This window comes from Opisthocomus hoazin, chromosome 39 (assembly GCF_030867145.1).
Source record: "Opisthocomus hoazin isolate bOpiHoa1 chromosome 39, bOpiHoa1.hap1, whole genome shotgun sequence".
Classification (NCBI taxonomy): Eukaryota; Metazoa; Chordata; class Aves; order Opisthocomiformes; family Opisthocomidae; genus Opisthocomus; species Opisthocomus hoazin.
The window spans coordinates 1,232,704-1,250,217 of record NC_134452.1 but is presented as its reverse complement, the minus strand read 5'-3'; the positions used below and the strand labels follow the sequence as shown (position 1 = coordinate 1,250,217).

Here is a 17,514-nt window from a genome sequence, read left to right as displayed (position 1 = left end):
GCAGGGGGCGGGGCTCGACTCCGTGGGCGGTTCCCCACCGGCAGAGGGCGGGACTTGGTGCTGGGTGAGGGTGTGGTGCTGGGAAGGGGCGGGGCCTGCCGCCGGGGAGGCGGGGCCTGCCGCTGGGGAGGCGGGGCCTCCCAGCACAGGTGGTCTGTGCCCCCCCCACCCCCTTCCCCCCCCAGACCCTGATGAAGGTGGCGGCGCAGAACCTGGTGCAGAACTCCAGCATTGACAACGGGGCAGTGAGTGACGTCCCCAGTACCCCCAGTCCCATCCCAGTGCTCCCAGTACCCCCCAGTCCTGCTTCAGTACCCCCCAGCCCCACCCCAGCAGTCTCCAGTACCCCCAGTATCGTCCCAGTACCCCACAGTCCCACACTACCACCCCCTGGTCGCATCCCAGTACCCCCCACTCCTGCTCCAGTACACCCGAGTCCTGCCCTAGTACCCCCCAGCCCCATCCCAGTATTGCCCAGTACCCCCAGTACCCCCCAGTATCATTCCAGTACCACCCAGTCCCACACCAGTGCCCTGAAGTATCCCCCAGTCCCACCACAGTACCCCCCAGCCCCATTCCAGCGCCCCCCAGTACTGCCTAGCCCCATCCCAGTACACCCCAGTCGTGCCTGAGTACACCCAGTCCCATCCCAGTACCCCCAGTATCCCCTACTCCCACCCCAGTACCCCCCAGCCCCACCCCAGTGACTCCCCAGTCCCATCCCGGTCCTTCCCCAGTCCCCCCAGTACCATCCTAGCGCCCCCCAGCCCTCCCCCCCTGCCTCCCAGTCCCCGCTGCAGCCCCCCAGTCCGTTCCCAGTGTTCCCCAGTGCCCCCCCGGGGCGGCGGGGGGGGTGACGGGGGCCCCCCCGGCAGGAAAAGCGCCGACGGGGCCCTGCAGCGCTTCGACAAGAGCCTGGAGGAGTTCTACGCCCTCTGCGACCAGCTCGAGCTCTGCCTCGTGAGTGACCCCCCGGGACCCCCTGCTGGGGGCCCCCCCCGGACCCCCCCAGCGCCGTCCTCACCCCCTCCCCAGCCCCCAGCTGTGTCCCCTGTGCTGGGACCCCCCCCGGGACCCCACAGCATGGGCCCCACGGACGCGGGTGCCCCCCCAGACCCCCTCTTCCTTAACTCTGTGGCCCCCCCAGCTCTGTCCTCGCCCCCCTCCCCACCCCCCCGACCTTGTATCTGTCCCTCCCGCCCCCCCCCACTGTGTCCCCTGTGCCGGGACCCCCCAGTGCAGGCCCCACGGATGTGGGTGCCCCCCCAGATCCCCTCTCCCTTAACTCTGTGGCCCCCCCAGCTCTGTCCTCACCCCCCTCCCCACCCCCCCGATCTTGTGTCCGTCCCCGGCGCGCCGTGCCCCCCCGTGACCCCCCCCGTGTCCCCCAGCGCCTGGCCCACGAGTGCCTCTCGCAGAGCTTCGACAGCGCCAAGCACGCCCCGGCGCTGGTGCCGGCGGCCCCCAAGGGCGAGGGGGGGGCCGGCGAGACCCTCCCCTACACCCAGTACCTGCCCCTCATCAAGGCCCAGATCGCCGGCGCCAAGGACATCCACAACGCCCTGCTCGAGGGGGCCAACAAGATCACCGGCAAGCTGCCCCCCCCGGGGGGGCCCTGAGGGGCTGGGGGGGGCCCCGCGGGGGTCGCAGCCCCCCCCAAACCTCCCGCGGGGGTCTCAGGGCGGCCGCGGGGCGGGCTGGGGGGCCTTGGTGCCCCATGCTGAGCGCAGACACGGTGCGTGGAGGGGTCCCGCCCCCCCCGGGGGGGCCCTGAGTGTTTTGGGGGGGCCCTGCAGGGGTCACAGCCCCCCCCCCCCAGCCTCCCACGGGGGTCTCAAGGGGGATGAAGGGGGCTCGGGGCATCCCGGTGCCCGGCGTGGGGGTCTGAGTGTGGATGGGGGGGGGGTCCCGGTGCTGGGGGTTGGGGGGGTTGACCCCCGCGGGGGGGGGGGGATCAGTGGGAAGGGGGGAGGCGGCGGGGCTGGACCCGCCCCGGTTCTGGGGGGAAAACGTCTGCTTTTTGGTCAATAAACTGGTTTTTCTCTGGTACCGGCTCTTCTGTGCTCACGGCGCTGGGGGGGGGGGGGGGGTGCGCCTGGCCGCGCCGCCTTCGCCTCCCCTTGTTTGTCCCCTCCGCGGCGCCGTCGCCCGCTGCCCATCAGGGCACGTGACCGCGGCCGGCCCCGCCGCCGCCTCTCGCGAGAGCCGCCGCCGCGTCACGTGACAGGACGGCGGCTCTCGCGAGAGGCGGCGGCGGGGCCTGGACCGGGAGCGGGGCCTGGCCGGGGTGGGCCGAGGGCCGCGCCGCGGCGGGAGCGGGGCCGGCAGCGGAGCGGGGCCGCGGCCGGGCGAGGGGCCGGGCCGGGGCCTAGCGCGGAGCGGGGCCGCCCTCCCCTCCGGGGTAAGGTGGCGGCGGGGCCTCCCCGGGGCTGCGACCGCCCCCGTGACACCCCCCGGGGTCAGGTCTGGGGCTCGGGCCCATGGTGGGGGGTCCCGGTAGGGCCGTTCCGGGGCGTGGGTCTGCGCCGGGGGGGGTCCCTTCCAGCCCCGGGACACCCCGGACCCCCCTGGGACACCCCCAGACTCCCCCGCTCATCCCCTGGGGACAGCTGCAGACCCCCCGGGACACCCTTAACTCCCACTGCTCACCCCCCGGGACACCCCCCAGACCCCCTGGTACCCCCCCGGAGCGCTCTTAGACCCCCCCGGGACACCCCAGACCCCACTGCTCACCCCCCGGGACACCCCCAGGCCCTCCTGGAGCACCCCCAGACCCCCCCCGGGACACCCCCAGACCCCACTGCTCACCCCCCGGGACACCCCCAGGCCCTCCTGGAGCACCCGTAGACCCCCCCCCGGGACATGCCCAGAGCCCCTAGACCACCCCAGACCCCCCCAGGACACCCCCAGACCCTCCTGGAGCACCCGTAGACCCCCCCCGGGACATGCCCAGACCCCCTAGACCACCCCAGACCCCCCCAGGACACCCCCAGACTCTCCTGGAGCACCCGTAGACCCCCCCCCGGGACATGCCCAGAGCCCCTAGACCACCCCAGGCCTCCCCAGGACACCCCCAGACCCTTCTGGAGCACCTGTAGACCCCCCCCCGGGACATGCCCAGACCTCCTAGACCACCCCAGACCTCCCCAGGACACCCCCAGGCCCTCCTGGAGCACCCATAGACCCCCCCCAGGACATGCCCAGACCCCCTAGACCACCCCAGACCCCCCCAGGACACCCCCAGACTCTCCTGGAGCACCCGTAGACGCCCCCCCCGGGACATGCCGAGACCTCCTAGACCACCCCAGACCCCCCCAGGACACCCCCAGACTCTCCTGGAGCACCCGTAGACCCCCCCTGGGACATGCCCAGAGCCCCTAGACCACCCCAGACCTCCCCAGGACACCCCCAGACCCCAGCGTTCGCCCCTGGGACCCCCCCATCTCCCCCCAGATCCCCCAGCGCCGCCATGTCGGACAGCGACGACAGCAACTTCTCGGAGGACGAGAGCGAGCGCAGCAGCGAGGCCGAGGAGGCTGAGGAGAACGAGGTGAGGCTGAAGGCTGCAGCCGCTCGGGGGGGGCTGTGTGTGTGTGGGTGCTTTCCCTTACGACCCCCAGACCCCCCCAGGCCGAGGAGGAGCGCGCCAGCGTGGCCGGCAGCGAGAAGGAGGAGGCCGAGGAGGAGGAGGAGGAAGAAGAGGAGGAGTACGATGAGGAGGAAGAGGAGGAAGATGATGATCGACCGGCCAAGAAGCCGCGTCACGGCGGCTTCATCCTGGATGAGGCCGGTGAGCTGCGGGGGGCATGGGGGGGGTTTGGGGGGGTCGCTGCCACCCCCCCGGCCCCGCTCACCGCCCTGACCCCCCCCAGACGTGGATGACGAGTACGAGGACGAGGACCAGTGGGAGGACGGGGCCGAGGACATCCTGGAGAAAGGTGAGGGCCCCCCCACGGCTTCGGGGCTCCCCCCACGGCTTCGGGGCTCCCCCCGTGTCCCTTCCCCGCCCCCAAGGCCTGAGGAAGAGGACGGAGGCACAGCTCTTGGGGGGGCCAGCGGGCACCCTCTGCCTCTTAACCCCCCCCCCAGCCCCTTTTCCCCCCCCGAAACCCATCGCCGGGGGCGGGAGGGCCAGCGCGTCCCCCCTACCCCCCGCTGTCCGTCCGTCCGTCCCCCCCCCGTGTCCGTCAGCACATCTCATCCGCGCTCGCCTGGGGTTTTATTTTGCTTTTGTTCCCCCCCCCCCCCCGCCTGCCCCCGTGCCGCCGCCTGGAGTTTGATTCCGTCCCCTTTGTTCCCCCCCTCACCCGCGGGTGGTTTTGCCGCTATTATTTGCTCCATTCTCCACCGTCTCTCCTTCCTCCCCAGCAGAAGAGATCGAAGGTAAGCCCACCTCACCCCACCGCCCCCCCCCCATTTCCCCTCGGGGTCTGTCCCCCCACCCCCGGCGCCGTCCCCCGGCGCCGAGATCCCGACCTTCCTCTTCCTCGCAGCTTCCAACATCGACAACGTGGTGCTGGACGAGGATCGCTCCGGCGCCCGGCGGCTGCAGAACCTCTGGAGGTGACGGCGGCTCCGTCCGTGTGTCCGTCCGGCTGTCGGGGGCTGCGCTGACATCGTCCCCCCCCTCCCCCCAACCTTTTCTCTCCGCAGGGACCAGCGTGAGGAGGAGCTGGGCGAGTATTACATGAAGAAATACGCCAAGTCCTCGGTGGGAGAGACGTGAGTCGCCGGCCGCAGCGCGGCGGGGAGCGGCCCCCCCCTCCCACCCCCCCCCTCCTTTGCGTTATTTTTTTATCATTTTCCCATTTTCCCAGCGTTTACGGCGGCTCCGACGAGCTCTCGGATGACATCACGCAGCAGCAGCTGCTGCCCGGAGTCAAGTGAGTCCCACAGAGTGGGGGGGGGGCGGGGAACCCCCGTGATTTTGGGGGGAAAAAGGTGCAAATGGCGACGAGGCACCCCGTAACGGCATTCCCCTCTCTGCCCCCGCGCAGGGACCCCAATCTCTGGACTGTGAAGTGCAAGGTGGGTGCTGGGGGGGGGCGCAGGGCCGGGCTGGGTGCGACGTGGGGGGGCCACGCACCCTGAAACCTCGTTTTTGTCCCCAGATCGGCGAGGAGCGCGCCACGGCCATCGCCCTCATGCGCAAGTTCATCGCTTACCAGTTCACCGACACGGTGAGGCCGCGGGGCGACGGCCGGCGAGGAGGGGGGGGGACACCGTGGTGTCCCCAGCGCGTCCCCAACGCCTCCCCTCGCCCCCCCAGCCCCTGCAGATCAAGTCGGTGGTGGCCCCCGAGCACGTCAAGGGCTACATCTACGTGGAGGCCTACAAGCAGACGCACGTCAAGCAGGCGATCGAGGGGGTTGGCAACCTGCGCATGGGCTACTGGAAACCAGCAGATGGTCCCCATCAAGGAGATGACCGACGTCCTCAAGGTGGTGAAGGAGGTCACCAACCTCAAGCCCAAGTCGTGGGTGCGCCTCAAACGGGGGATCTACAAGGACGACATCGCCCAGGTGAGGAGCGAACGGGGACGCCGGGGTGGGGGGGGAGCCCCCGCACCCGGCTCACCCCACATCTGCACCCCCCAAGGTCGACTACGTGGAGCCCAGCCAGAACCAGATCTCCCTCAAGATGATCCCCCGCATCGACTTCGACCGCATCAAAGCCCGCATGAGCCTGGTAAGGGGATCGGTGCCCGCCGCCGCCGCCGCGCCGCCGCCGCCCCTCGCTGACCCCCTGCTGCCCCCCGCCCCGCAGAAAGACTGGTTCGCCAAGAGGAAGAAGTTCAAGCGGCCCCCGCAGCGGCTCTTCGACGCCGAGAAGATCCGGTAGGCGAGCGTCACCGTGCCGGGGGGCATCAGACACGTCCCCCCCTGGGGGAGCCGGCCTCGCCGAGGGACGGCTGTCATCCCTGGGGGGGTCTCCTGCCCAGCGAGGGGGTGACTCGGGGTTCATTCCAGGTCCTTGGGAGGTGACGTGGCATCCGATGGGGACTTCCTCATCTTCGAGGGCAACCGCTACAGCCGCAAGGGATTCCTCTTCAAGAGCTTCGCCATGTCGGCCGTGGTGAGCGCTGCCGCCCCGCCGCGCCGCGGGTTGAACCCCAAACCCGCCACTTTTCCCCCCCAAACCGTCTCCTTTCGAACGCCGAGGGGGGGTGGGAGGGCGGCGGGGCCGGTGCCGCCGACCCGGGCGCGTTTCGGGGTGGGACGGGGCGGTTTGGCCACCGGCTCTGCTCTGGGCAGATAACGGAGGGCGTGAAGCCCACCCTGTCGGAGCTGGAGAAGTTCGAGGACCAGCCCGAAGGCATCGACCTGGAGGTGGTGACGGAGGGCACGGGTAAGCGGGTGGCCACCGCCGTGTCCCCCCCCCCCGCCAAGCCCCTCGCTGTGCCGTCCCCTCACCGTCCCCAGTCATCGCCGCAGGGAAGGAGCGGGAGCACAACTTCCAGCCCGGGGACAACGTGGAGGTGTGCGAGGGCGAGCTGATCAACCTGCAGGGCAAGATCCTCAGCGTCGACGGCAACAAGATCACCATCATGCCCAAGCACGAGGACTTGAAGGTCAGGCAGACCCCGGGCAGCGACGCCGGTGGCCTCCCCGGGCCCCCCCAGCCCCGCTTCCCATGCCCACGTTGTCCTCTTTCATAGAATCACAGAATAGTAAGGGTTGGAAGGACCTCTGTGGGTCACCCAGCCCAGCCCCCTGCCCAAGCAGGGTCACCTACAGTAGGTTGTAGAGGACCTTGTCCAGGCGGGGCTGGAATATCTCCAGAGAAGGAGACTCCCCAGCCTCCCTGGGCAGCCTGGGCCAGGGCTCCGGCACCCTCAGAGGGAAGAAGTTCTTCCTCATGTTCAGCTGGAGCTTCCTCTGCTCCAGTTTGTGCCTGGTGCCCCTTGTCCTGTCACTGGGCACCACTGGAAAGAGCTTGGCCCCATCCTCCTGACCCCCACCCTGCAGATATTTATGGGCATTTCTAAGGTCCCCTCGCAGCCTTCTCTTCTCCAGGCTGAACAAGCCCAGCTCCCTCAGCCTCTCCTCGTAGGGGAGATGCTCCAGTCCCCTCCTCATCCTCGTAGCCCTCCGCTGGACTCTCTCCAGTAGCTCCTCATCTTTCTTGAACTGGGGAGCCCAGAACTGGACTCTCTCCAGTAGCTCTTCATCTTTCTTGAACTGGGGAGCCCAGAACTGGACTCTCTCCAGTAGCTCTTCATCTTTCTTGAACTGGGGAGCCCAGAGCTGGACTCTCTCCAGTAGCTCCTCATCTTTCTTGAACTGGGGAGCCCAGAACTGGACTCTCTCCAGTAGCTCCTCATCTTTCTTGAACTGGGGAGCCCAGAACTGGACACAGGACTCCAGATGAGGCCTCCCCAGGGCAGTGTAGAGGGGAAGGAGAACCTCCCTCCTCCTGCTGGCCACACTCTTTGCCCCCTCCCCCCACCCCAGGACATGCTGGAGTTCCCAGCTCAGGAGCTGCGGAAGTATTTCAAGATGGGCGACCACGTCAAGGTGATCGCGGGGCGTTTCGAGGGCGACACGGGGCTGATCGTGAGGGTGGAGGAGAACTTCGTCATCCTCTTCTCCGACCTCACCATGCACGAGGTATTGACGTGGGGGGGGGGGACACCTCCAGCTCGGTGCCGTGTCCGGCCCCGAAATGGACTGGTTTTGGGGGGCAGGAAGAGGGGGACATGGCTGCCATCTCACGCTCCTCGCCTCCAGCTCAAGGTTCTGCCACGGGACCTGCAGCTCTGCTCGGAGACGGCGTCCGGCGTGGACGTGGGGGGACAGCACGAGTGGGGCGAGCTGGTGCAGCTGGACCCCCAAACCGTGGGCGTCATCGTCCGCCTGGAGCGGGAGACCTTCCAGGTGGGTTCCAGCTCTTTGGGGCTTTGGGGGTCCTTGGTTTTGGCCCCCCCCTCTCTTCCCAGCCCCTCGCTGTCCCCGCAGGTGCTGAACATGTACGGGAAGGTGGTGACGGTGCGGCACCAGGCCGTCACCAGGAAGAAGGACAACCGCTTCGCCGTCGCCCTCGACTCGGAGCAGAACAACATCCACGTCAAGGACATCGTCAAAGTCATCGACGGGCCGCACTCGGTAGGGGGCTTTGAGGGGGGGGGGTCCTGGGGGCGCGGCGGGTCCTTCCCGGTGCTTTTGGGGACCCCAGATGCGCCCTGGGTCCACGCTGGTGCTGCTTGGGGTCTGTCCACGCCGCGGGCACCGTCTCGGGGGGTGAGCTGGGTCTCTCCTCGCACCGGGGGGAGGGTCCCTGCTGCATTGGGGACCCTCCCGGTGCCCCCCCGCATCCCTCCCGGCACTGAGGGGACACCGGATCCGGGGCTGAACCCCGACTTTTCCCCGGGGCAGGGCCGCGAGGGGGAGATCCGGCACCTCTTCCGGGGCTTCGCCTTCCTGCACTGCAAGAAGCTGGTGGAGAACGGCGGCATGTTCGTCTGCAAGACCCGGCACCTCGTCCTGGCGGGCGGCTCCAAGGTGGGGACCCACGGGGGGATGCTGCTGCCCCCCCGTTTTGCCGCTGCCCCCCCCGTTTTGCCGCTGTCCCCCCCTCTCCGGGTGACGTTTTCTCTCCTCCTCGCAGCCACGCGACGTCACCAACTTCACGGTGGGCGGCTTCACCCCCATGAGCCCCCGCATCAGCAGCCCCATGCACCCCAGCGGGGCTGGTGAGTGTTGGGGGGGTGTCCCCGAGGCCGTGGGGGTGTCCCCAAGGACCCCCCCGAGCCGTCCCCGTCCCGATCCTGCAGGCCAACGCGGCGGCTTCGGCGGCGGCGGCATGAGCCGCGGGCGCGGGCGCCGGGATAACGACCTCATCGGGCAGACGGTGCGCATCTCCCAAGGACCCTACAAAGGTGGGTGCCTGCTTGTCCCCCCCCTGAACAGGGCAGGGGGCTTTGGGGACCCCCAAGCCCCCCACCCTGAGCCCCCCCCGCCCGCCCCGCAGGCTACATCGGGGTGGTGAAGGACGCGACGGAGTCGACGGCGCGCGTGGAGCTGCACTCCACCTGCCAGACCATCTCGGTGGACCGCCAGCGCCTGACCACTGTGTGAGTGGGGGGACGGGGACACCGGGGACGGGGTGGCCCTCAGAGACCCCCAGAAGGGCCAGGGTGGCCCCTGGAGACCCCCAGATGGGTCTGGGTGGCCCCTGGAGACCTCCAGGAAGGCCAGGGTGGCCCTCAGAGACTCCCAGATGGGTCTGGGTGGCCCTCAGAGATCCTCAGATGGGTCTGGGTGGCCCTCAGAGACCCCCAGATGGGTCTGTGTGGCCCTCAGAGACCCCAAGATGGGCCAGGGTGGCCCGTGGAGACCTCCAGGAAGGCCAGGGTGGCCCTCAGAGACCCCCAGATGGGTCTGGGTGGCCCTCAGAGACCCCAAGATGGGCCAGGGTGGCCTCAGAGACCCCAAGATGGGCCAGGGTGGCCCTCAGAGACCCCCAGATGGGTCTGGGTGGCCCTCAGAGACCCCCAGATGGGTCTGGGTGGCCCTCAGAGACCCCCAGATGGGTCTGGGTGGCCCTCAGAGACCCTCAGATGGGCCAGGGTGGAACTGGAGACCCCCAGATGGGTCTGGGTGGCCCTCAGAGACCCCCAGATGGGTCTGGGTGGCCCTCGGAGACCCCCAGATGGGCCAGGGTGGCCCCTGGAGACCCCCAGGAAGGCCAGGGTGGCCCTCAGAGACCCCCAGATGGGTCTGGGTGGCTCTCAGAGACCCCAAGATGGGCCAGGGTGGCCCCTGGAGACCCCCAGGAAGGCCAGGGTGGCCCTTGGAGACCCCCAGATGGGTCTGGGTGGCCCTTGGAGACTTTCAGATGGGCCAGGGTGGCCCTCGGAGACCCCCAGATGGGTCTGGGTGGCCCTCAGAGACCCTCAGATGGGTCTGGGTGGCCCTCAGAGACCCTCAGATGGGCCAGGGTGGCCCTCAGAGACCTCCAGATGGGTCTGGGTGGCCCTCAAGAGACCCCCAGATGGGTCTGGGTGGCCCTCAAGAGACCCCCAGAGGGGTCTGGGTGGCCCTCAGAGACCCTCAGATGGGCCAGGGTGGCCCTTGGAGACCTCCAGATGGGTCTGGGTGGCCCTCAGAGACCCCCAGATGGGTCTGTGTGGCCCTCAGAGACCCCAAGATGGGCCAGGGTGGCCCCTGGAGACCTCCAGGAAGGCCAGGGTGGCCCTCAGAGACCCCCAGATGGGTCTGGGTGGCCCTCGGAGACCCCCAGATGGGTCTGGGTGGCTCTTGGAGACCCCCAGGAAGGCCAGGGTGGCCCTCAGAGACCCCCAGATGGGTCTGGGTGGCCCTCAGAGACCTCCAGATGGGTCTGGGTGGCCCTCAGAGACCCTCAGATGGGTCTGGGTGGCCCTCAGAGACCCTCAGATGGGCCAGGGTGGCCCTCAGAGACCTCCAGATGGGTCTGGGTGGCCCTCAAGAGACCCCCAGATGGGTCTGGGTGGCCCTCAAGAGACCCCCAGAGGGGTCTGGGTGGCCCTCAGAGACCCTCAGATGGGCCAGGGTGGCCCTTGGAGACCTCCAGATGGGTCTGGGTGGCCCTCAGAGACCCCCAGATGGGTCTGTGTGGCCCTCAGAGACCCCAAGATGGGCCAGGGTGGCCCCTGGAGACCTCCAGGAAGGCCAGGGTGGCCCTCAGAGACCCCCAGATGGGTCTGGGTGGCCCTCGGAGACCCCCAGATGGGTCTGGGTGGCTCTTGGAGACCCCCAGGAAGGCCAGGGTGGCCCTGAGAGACCCCCAGATGGGTCTGGGTGGCCCTCAGAGACCTCCAGATGGGTCTGGGTGGCCCTCAGAGACCCTCAGATGGGTCTGGGTGGCCCTCGGAGACCCCAAGATGGGCCAGGGTGGCCCTTGGAGACCCCCAGGAAGGCCAGGGTGGCCCTTGGAGACCCCCAGATGGGTCTGGGTGGCCCTTGGAGACTTTCAGATGGGCCAGGGTGGCCCTCAGAGACCCCCAGATGGGTCTGGGTGGCCCTCAGAGACCTCCAGATGGGTCTGGGTGGCCCTCAGAGACCCCCCAGATGGGTCTGGGTGGCCCTCAGAGACCCCCAGATGGGCCAGGGGTGGCCCCTGGAGACCCCCAGGAAGGCCAGGGTGCCCCTCAGAGACCCCCAGATGGGTCTGGGTGGCTCTCAGAGACCCCAAGATGGGCCAGGGTGGCCCCTGGAGACCCCCAGGAAGGCCAGGGTGGCCCTTGGAGACCCCCAGATGGGTCTGGGTGGCCCTTGGAGACTTTCAGATGGGCCAGGGTGGCCCTCGGAGACCCCCAGATGGGTCTGGGTGGCCCTCAGAGACCCTCAGATGGGTCCGGGTGGCCCTCAGAGACCCTCAGATGGGTCTGGGTGGCCCTCGGAGACCCCCAGATGGGCCAGGGTGACCCTCAGAGACCCCCAGATGGGTCTGGGTGGCCCTCAGAGACCCCCAGATGGGTCTGGGTGGCCCTCAGAGATCCTCAGATGGGTCTGGGTGGCCCTCGGAGACCCCCAGATGGGTCTGGGTGGCCCTCGGAGACCCCCAGATGGGTCTGGGTGGCCCTCAGAGACCCTCAGATGGGCCAGGGTGGCCCTCGGAGACCCCCAGATGGGTCTGGGTGGCCCCTGGAGACCCTGAGATGGGTCAGGGTGGCCCTTAGGGCCCGGTGACACTTGGGCCAGGACCTCCCCGGGGGCCGATGACACCTGCAGATGTGAGCGGGGCCCTTTGAGGGGGTCCCCGTCCCCCGACACCCGTGTGTCCCCGCAGGGGCTCGCGGCGCCCGGGGGGGATGACGTCGGCCTACGGGCGCACCCCCATGTACGGCTCGCAGACCCCCATGTACGGCTCCGGCTCCCGCACCCCCATGTACGGCTCGCAGACCCCCCTGCACGACGGTGAGTGGCACGGGGGGGGGGGGACAGGGACTGGGGGGGACCCCGGGGTTGCCGGGGGGGGTGCACCAGGACGAAGTGGGACCTTGGGGGACGTGGAGGGGGCTGGATGGAGGTGACTGGGGGGGACGCAGAGGGGACTTGGGGGGAAGGGACCACGAAAAGATGGGAAATTGGGGTACGCAGCAGGGACCCCGGGGTGATCACCTGGAGGCGGACAGGGCTGAGGTGGGGGGTGGGGACGGGGAGAAGGGGGGTCCCCGGGGGTCCCCGCAGCGGCGGGGGCTGACGGAGCCGCTGCGGACCCCCCCCGGCAGGCAGCCGCACGCCGCACTACGGCTCGCAGACGCCGCTGCACGACGGCAGCCGCACGCCCGCCCAGAGCGGAGCCTGGGACCCCAACAACCCCAACACGCCCTCCAGGTGGGTACTGGGGGGCCCCCCCGCGCCGCGGCCGGGCCCGTGCGGGGGTCCCCGGCCCCCCGGGGTGGCCCCGCTGCGACGATGACGCTCGGCTGTCCCCACGCAGGGCCGACGAGGACTTCGAGTACGGCTTCGACGACGAGCCCACGCCCTCGCCGCAGGGCTACGGGGGCACCCCCAACCCCCAGACCCCCGGTTACCCCGACCCCTCGTCCCCCCAAGTCAACCAGCCCTACAACCCCCAGACCCCCGGCACGCCGGCAATGTGAGTGCTCACCGTGCCCCACGGCGGGCCCTGGGGGACCCCAAAGCACGGTCCTGGGGGGAAACTGCTCCTGGGGGACCCCAAACCACGGCCCTGGGGGGAAACTGCTCCTGGGGGACCCCAAACCACGGCCCTGGGGGGAAACTGCTCCTGGGGGACCCCAAACCATGGCCCTGGGGGGAAACTGCTCCTGGGGGACCCCAAACCATGGCCCTGGGGGGAAACTGCTCCTGGGGGACCCCAAACCATGGCCCGGGAGGGAAACTGCTCCTGGGGGACCCCAAACCATGGCCTTGGGGGAAGCTGCTCCTGGGGGACCCCAAACCATGGCCTTGGGGAACCTCAGGGGGAAACTGCTCCTGGGGGACCCCAAACCATGGCCCTGGGGGAACCTGGGGGGAAACTGCTCCTGGGGGACCCCAAACCATGGCCCTGGGGGGAAACTGCTCCTGGGGGACCCCAGACCATGGCACTGGGGGAACCTGGGGGGAAACTGCTCCTGGGGGACCCCAAACCATGGCCCTGGGGGGAAACTGCTCCTGGGGGACCCCAAACCACAGCCCTGGAGGGAAACTGCTCCTGGGGGACCCCGAACCATGGCCCTGGGGGGAAACTGCTCCTGGGGGACCCCAAACCACGGCCCTGGGGGGAAACTGCTCCTGGGGGACCCCAAACCACAGTCCTGGGGGGAACCTGGGGAGAAACTGCTCCTGGGGGACCCCAAACCATGGCCCTGAGGGGAACTGCTCCTGGGGGACCCCAAACCACAGCCCTGGGGGGAAACTGCTCCTGGGGGACCCCAAACCATGGCCCTGGGGGGAACCTCAGGGGGAAACTGCTCCTGGGGGACCCCAAACCATGGCCCTGGGGGAAACTGCTCCTGGGGGACCCCAAACCACGGCCCTGGGGGGAACTGCTCCTGGGGGACCCCAAACCATGGCCCTGGAGGGAAACTGCTCCTGGGGGACCCCGAACCATGGCCTTGGGGGGGAAACTGCTCCTGGGGGACCCCAAACCATGGCCCTGGGGGGAAACTGCTCTTGGGGGACCCCCAAACCACGGCCCTGGGGGGAAACTGCTCCTGGGGGACCCCGAACCATGGCCTTGGGGGGGAAACTGCTCCTGGGGGACCCCAAACCACGGCCCTGGGGGGGAAACTGCTCTTGGGGGACCCCAAACCACGGCCCTGGGGGGCAGCCAAGGCCCCACAGCCCCTGAATCGGGGTCCCGGGGTGAAGCCACAGCCCCAGGAGCCCCCAAACCGTGATCCTGGGGGAGAGCTGCTCCGGGGGGGCCCTCGCACCCCAGCCCCGGGGGGCAGCTGTGCCCCAGGGCGCAGGTTGGCCCTGGAGGACCCCAAACCCTCGGACCCTGTCCCCGGAGCCCCCCCAAATCGCGCGCTGGGGGTGCCACCTCGCCGCTTCCCCCCCCCCCCAGGTACAACACGGACCAGTTCTCGCCCTACGCCGTCCCCTCGCCGCAGGGCTCCTACCAGCCCAGCCCCAGCCCCCAGAGCTACCACCAAGTGGCCCCCAGCCCCGTGGGCTACCAGAACACCCACTCGCCGGCCAGCTACCACCCCACGCCCTCGCCCATGGCCTACCAGGTACCCCCAGACCCCCTCACAGCCCCCCCGTGCCCCCCAAACCCCCTTGTAGCTCCCCTAGACCCCCTTGTAGTCCCCATATAACCCCCTACACCCCCAGAAACCCCCTGATAGCCTCCCTACACCCCGCTAAACCCCCCGTAGTCCCTGTGTAGCACCTACACGCTCCCATAGCCCCCCTAAACCCCTTCATAGCCCCCCTAAAACCCCTGATAGCCTCCCTACACCCTGCTAAACCCCCCCATAGTCCCTGTGTAGCACCTACATGCTCCCATAGCCCCCCTAAACTCCTTCATAGCCCCCCTAAAACCCCTGATAGCCTCCCTAAACCCTGTTAAACCCCCCCATAGACCCTATGTAGCACCTACATGCTCCCATAGCCCCCCTAAACTCCTTCATAGCCCCCCTAAACCCCCTGATAGTCCCCCTACACCCCACTAAACCCCCTGTAGTCCCTGTGTAGCACCTACATGCTCCCATAGCCCCCCTAAACCCCTTCATAGCCCCCCTAAACCCCCTTGTAGTCCCCATATAACCCCCTACACCCCCAGAAACCCCCTGATAGCCTCCCTACACCCCGCTAAACCCCCCCGTAGTCCCTGTGTAGCACCTACATGCTCCCATAGCCCCCCTAAACCCCTTCATAGCCCCCCTAAACCCCTTCACAGCCCCCCTAAACCCCCTGATAGCCTCCCTACACCCCGCTAAACCCCCCCATAGTCCCCGTGTAGCACCTACATGCTCCCATAGCCCCCCTAAACTCCTTCATAGTCCCCCTAAACCCCCTGATAGCCTCCCTACACCCTGCTAAACCCCCCCATAGTCCCTGTGTAGCACCTACATGCTCCCATAGCCCCCCTAAACCCCTTCATAGCCCCCCTAAACCCCCTGATAGCCTCCCTACACCCTGCTAAACCCCCCCCATAGTCCCTGTGTAGCACCTGCATGCTCCCATAGCCCCCTAAACTCCTTCATAGCCCCCCTAAACCCCCTGATAGTCTCCCTACACCCCGCTAAACCCCCCCATAGTCCCCATGTAGCACCTACATGCTCCCATAGCCCCCCTAAACTCCTTCATAGCCCCCCTAAACCCCCTGATAGTCTCCCTACACCCCGCTAAACCCCCCCGTAGTCCCCGTGTAGCACCTGCATGCTCCCATAGCCCCCCTAAACCCCTTCATAGCCCCCCTAAACCCCCTGATAGCCTCCCTACACCCCGCTAAACCCCCCCATAGTCCCCATGTAGCACCTGCATGCTCCCATAGCCCCCCTAAACCCCTTCATAGCCCCCCTAAACCCCCTGATAGCCTCCCTAAACCCCCCATAGTCCCTGTGTAGCACCTGCATGCTCCCATAGCCCCCCTAAACTCCTTCATAGCCCCCCTAAACCCTCTGATAGCCTCCCTAAACCCTGTTAAACCCCCCCATAGTCCCCCGAGTAGCACCTACATGCTCCCATAGCCCCCCTAAACCCCTTCATAGCCCCCCTAAACCCCCTGATAGCCTCCCTACACCCCGCTAAACCCCCCCATAGTCCCCATGTAGCACCTACATGCTCCCATAGCCCCCCTAAACTCCTTCATAGCCCCCCTAAACCCCCTGATAGCCTCCCTAAACCCTGCTAAACCCCCCCATAGTCCCTGTGTAGCACCTACACGCTCCCATAGCCCCCCTAAACCCCTTCATAGCCCCCCTAAACCCCCTGATAGCCTCCCTAAACCCTGCTAAACCCCCTCGTAGTCCCAGTATAACCCCCTACATGCTCCCATAGTCCCCATATACCCCCACACCCTATTGTAGCCCCCCCCTATGCCCCTGAACCCCTTCATAGCCCCCATATACCCCCTAAACCCTATTGTAGCCCCCCATGCCCCCTCATAGTCCCAATATAACCCCCTATGTGTCCCCACACCCCCTTAAACTGCCTTATAACCTCCCTGCACCCCGTTAAATGCTCTCATAGTCCCCGTGTAGCCCTCCACGTGCCCCCATAGCTCCCCTAAACTCTCCTGCACCCGCTCATAGTCTCTATACGCCCCCCTAAATCCCCTCATAGTCCCCATATAGCCGCTCTGCAAGCCCTAAACCCCCCCAGTGTGACCCCTTACACCCCCTCATAGCCCCCTAAACCCCCTATAACCCCCAAACCCCCTCATAGCCCCCCTACAATCCCCCTTGTTGTCCCCTACAACCCCCAAACCCCTCTCATAGCCCCCAAACCCCCCCCAGCGCTGCCTCCTCTCTCTCCTCGCCAGCCAGCCCAGCCCCAGCCCGGTGGGCTACAGCCCCATGACCCCCGGGGCCCCCTCCCCGGGGGGGTACAACCCCCCACACCCCCGGCTCGGGGATCGAGCAGAGCTCCAGCGACTGGGTGACCACCGACATCCAGGTGAAGGTCCGTGACACCTACCTGGACAGCCAGGCCGTGGGACAGACCGGCGTCATCCGCAGCGTCACGGTGAGACCCCGGGAGGGGGCATTCAGGGCTGGGGGGGACACACACACCCACTGTGATGCTGACTCCCCCCATTTTGTCCCCCTAGGGTGGGATGTGCTCCGTCTACCTGAAGGACAGCGAGAAGGTGGTGAGCATCTCCAGCGAGCACCTGGAGCCCGTCACCCCCCCAGCCCGACCCTAGCCCCCCGCCCCCAGCCCTGACCCCTCCCAGCGCCCCCACTGCCCCCCCACCCACCGACCCAACCAGACCCCCCCCCCCCCACCCCCCCCTGACCCCCCAGCCCCCCCCCCAGACCCCAGAACACTCCCCCCACCACCGCAGGGGCTCTTGGGGACCTTCAAGATCCCCTCGGGTGCTACACCAGCCCCTCTGGGACCCCCCAAGCCCCTTTGGGACCCCCCCAGCTCCCCCTTTCCCCCCCCTCCTGGCACTAACCCCCCCCCCCACCCCAGGTAAAGGTGATCCTGGGGGAGGACCGCGAAGCCACCGGGATCCTGCTCAGCATCGACGGGGAGGACGGGATCGTCCGCATGGATCTGGAGGAGCAGCTCAAGATCCTCAACCTCCGCTTCCTCGGCAAACTGCTGGAGGCCTGAGGGGGGGCCCCCCCCGTGCCCCCCCCCCCCCCGCTGCCCCCCATTTTCTTTGTGTCCCCCCCGTTTTCTTTCCAACCCCCCCCTCCCATTTTCTTCCCCCCTGCTCTGCTGGTTGTAGCGAGGTTTAGGTGTCAAATAAAGGCCTGTGGGTACGGCACCCCCTCCTCCGCGCTGCCCTCGGGGGTCGGGGGGTCCCTGTGGGGCTGGGGGGGGTCGAACCGGGGCCCCCCGCCCCTTGGAGCCGGGGGGGGGGGCGTTGAACCGGGCC

At 68.2% G+C, this 17,514-nt stretch overlaps 1 protein-coding gene across 1 annotated transcript; it reads left to right on the top strand.

Moving 5' to 3' along the window:
* The first annotated feature begins 2,315 nt into the window (after nucleotides 1-2,315).
* On the top strand, nucleotides 2,316-17,403 carry SUPT5H (SPT5 homolog, DSIF elongation factor subunit). Its single transcript, XM_075446167.1, is given in 32 exon segments — nucleotides 2,316-2,401; nucleotides 3,454-3,550; nucleotides 3,631-3,790; nucleotides 3,873-3,938; nucleotides 4,372-4,383; nucleotides 4,494-4,563; nucleotides 4,654-4,722; nucleotides 4,818-4,883; nucleotides 4,998-5,028; nucleotides 5,112-5,180; nucleotides 5,270-5,395; nucleotides 5,397-5,522; nucleotides 5,599-5,688; nucleotides 5,767-5,837; nucleotides 5,970-6,075; nucleotides 6,255-6,348; nucleotides 6,435-6,571; nucleotides 7,455-7,610; nucleotides 7,731-7,877; nucleotides 7,959-8,105; nucleotides 8,376-8,501; nucleotides 8,608-8,692; nucleotides 8,774-8,878; nucleotides 8,971-9,073; nucleotides 11,773-11,900; nucleotides 12,215-12,320; nucleotides 12,427-12,585; nucleotides 14,023-14,191; nucleotides 16,451-16,516; nucleotides 16,518-16,649; nucleotides 16,735-16,818; nucleotides 17,103-17,403. Coding segments are annotated over 31 exon segments (3,231 nt in total). The 5' UTR covers nucleotides 2,316-2,401; nucleotides 3,454-3,469; the 3' UTR covers nucleotides 17,247-17,403.
* The last annotated feature ends 111 nt before the right edge of the window (nucleotides 17,404-17,514 follow it).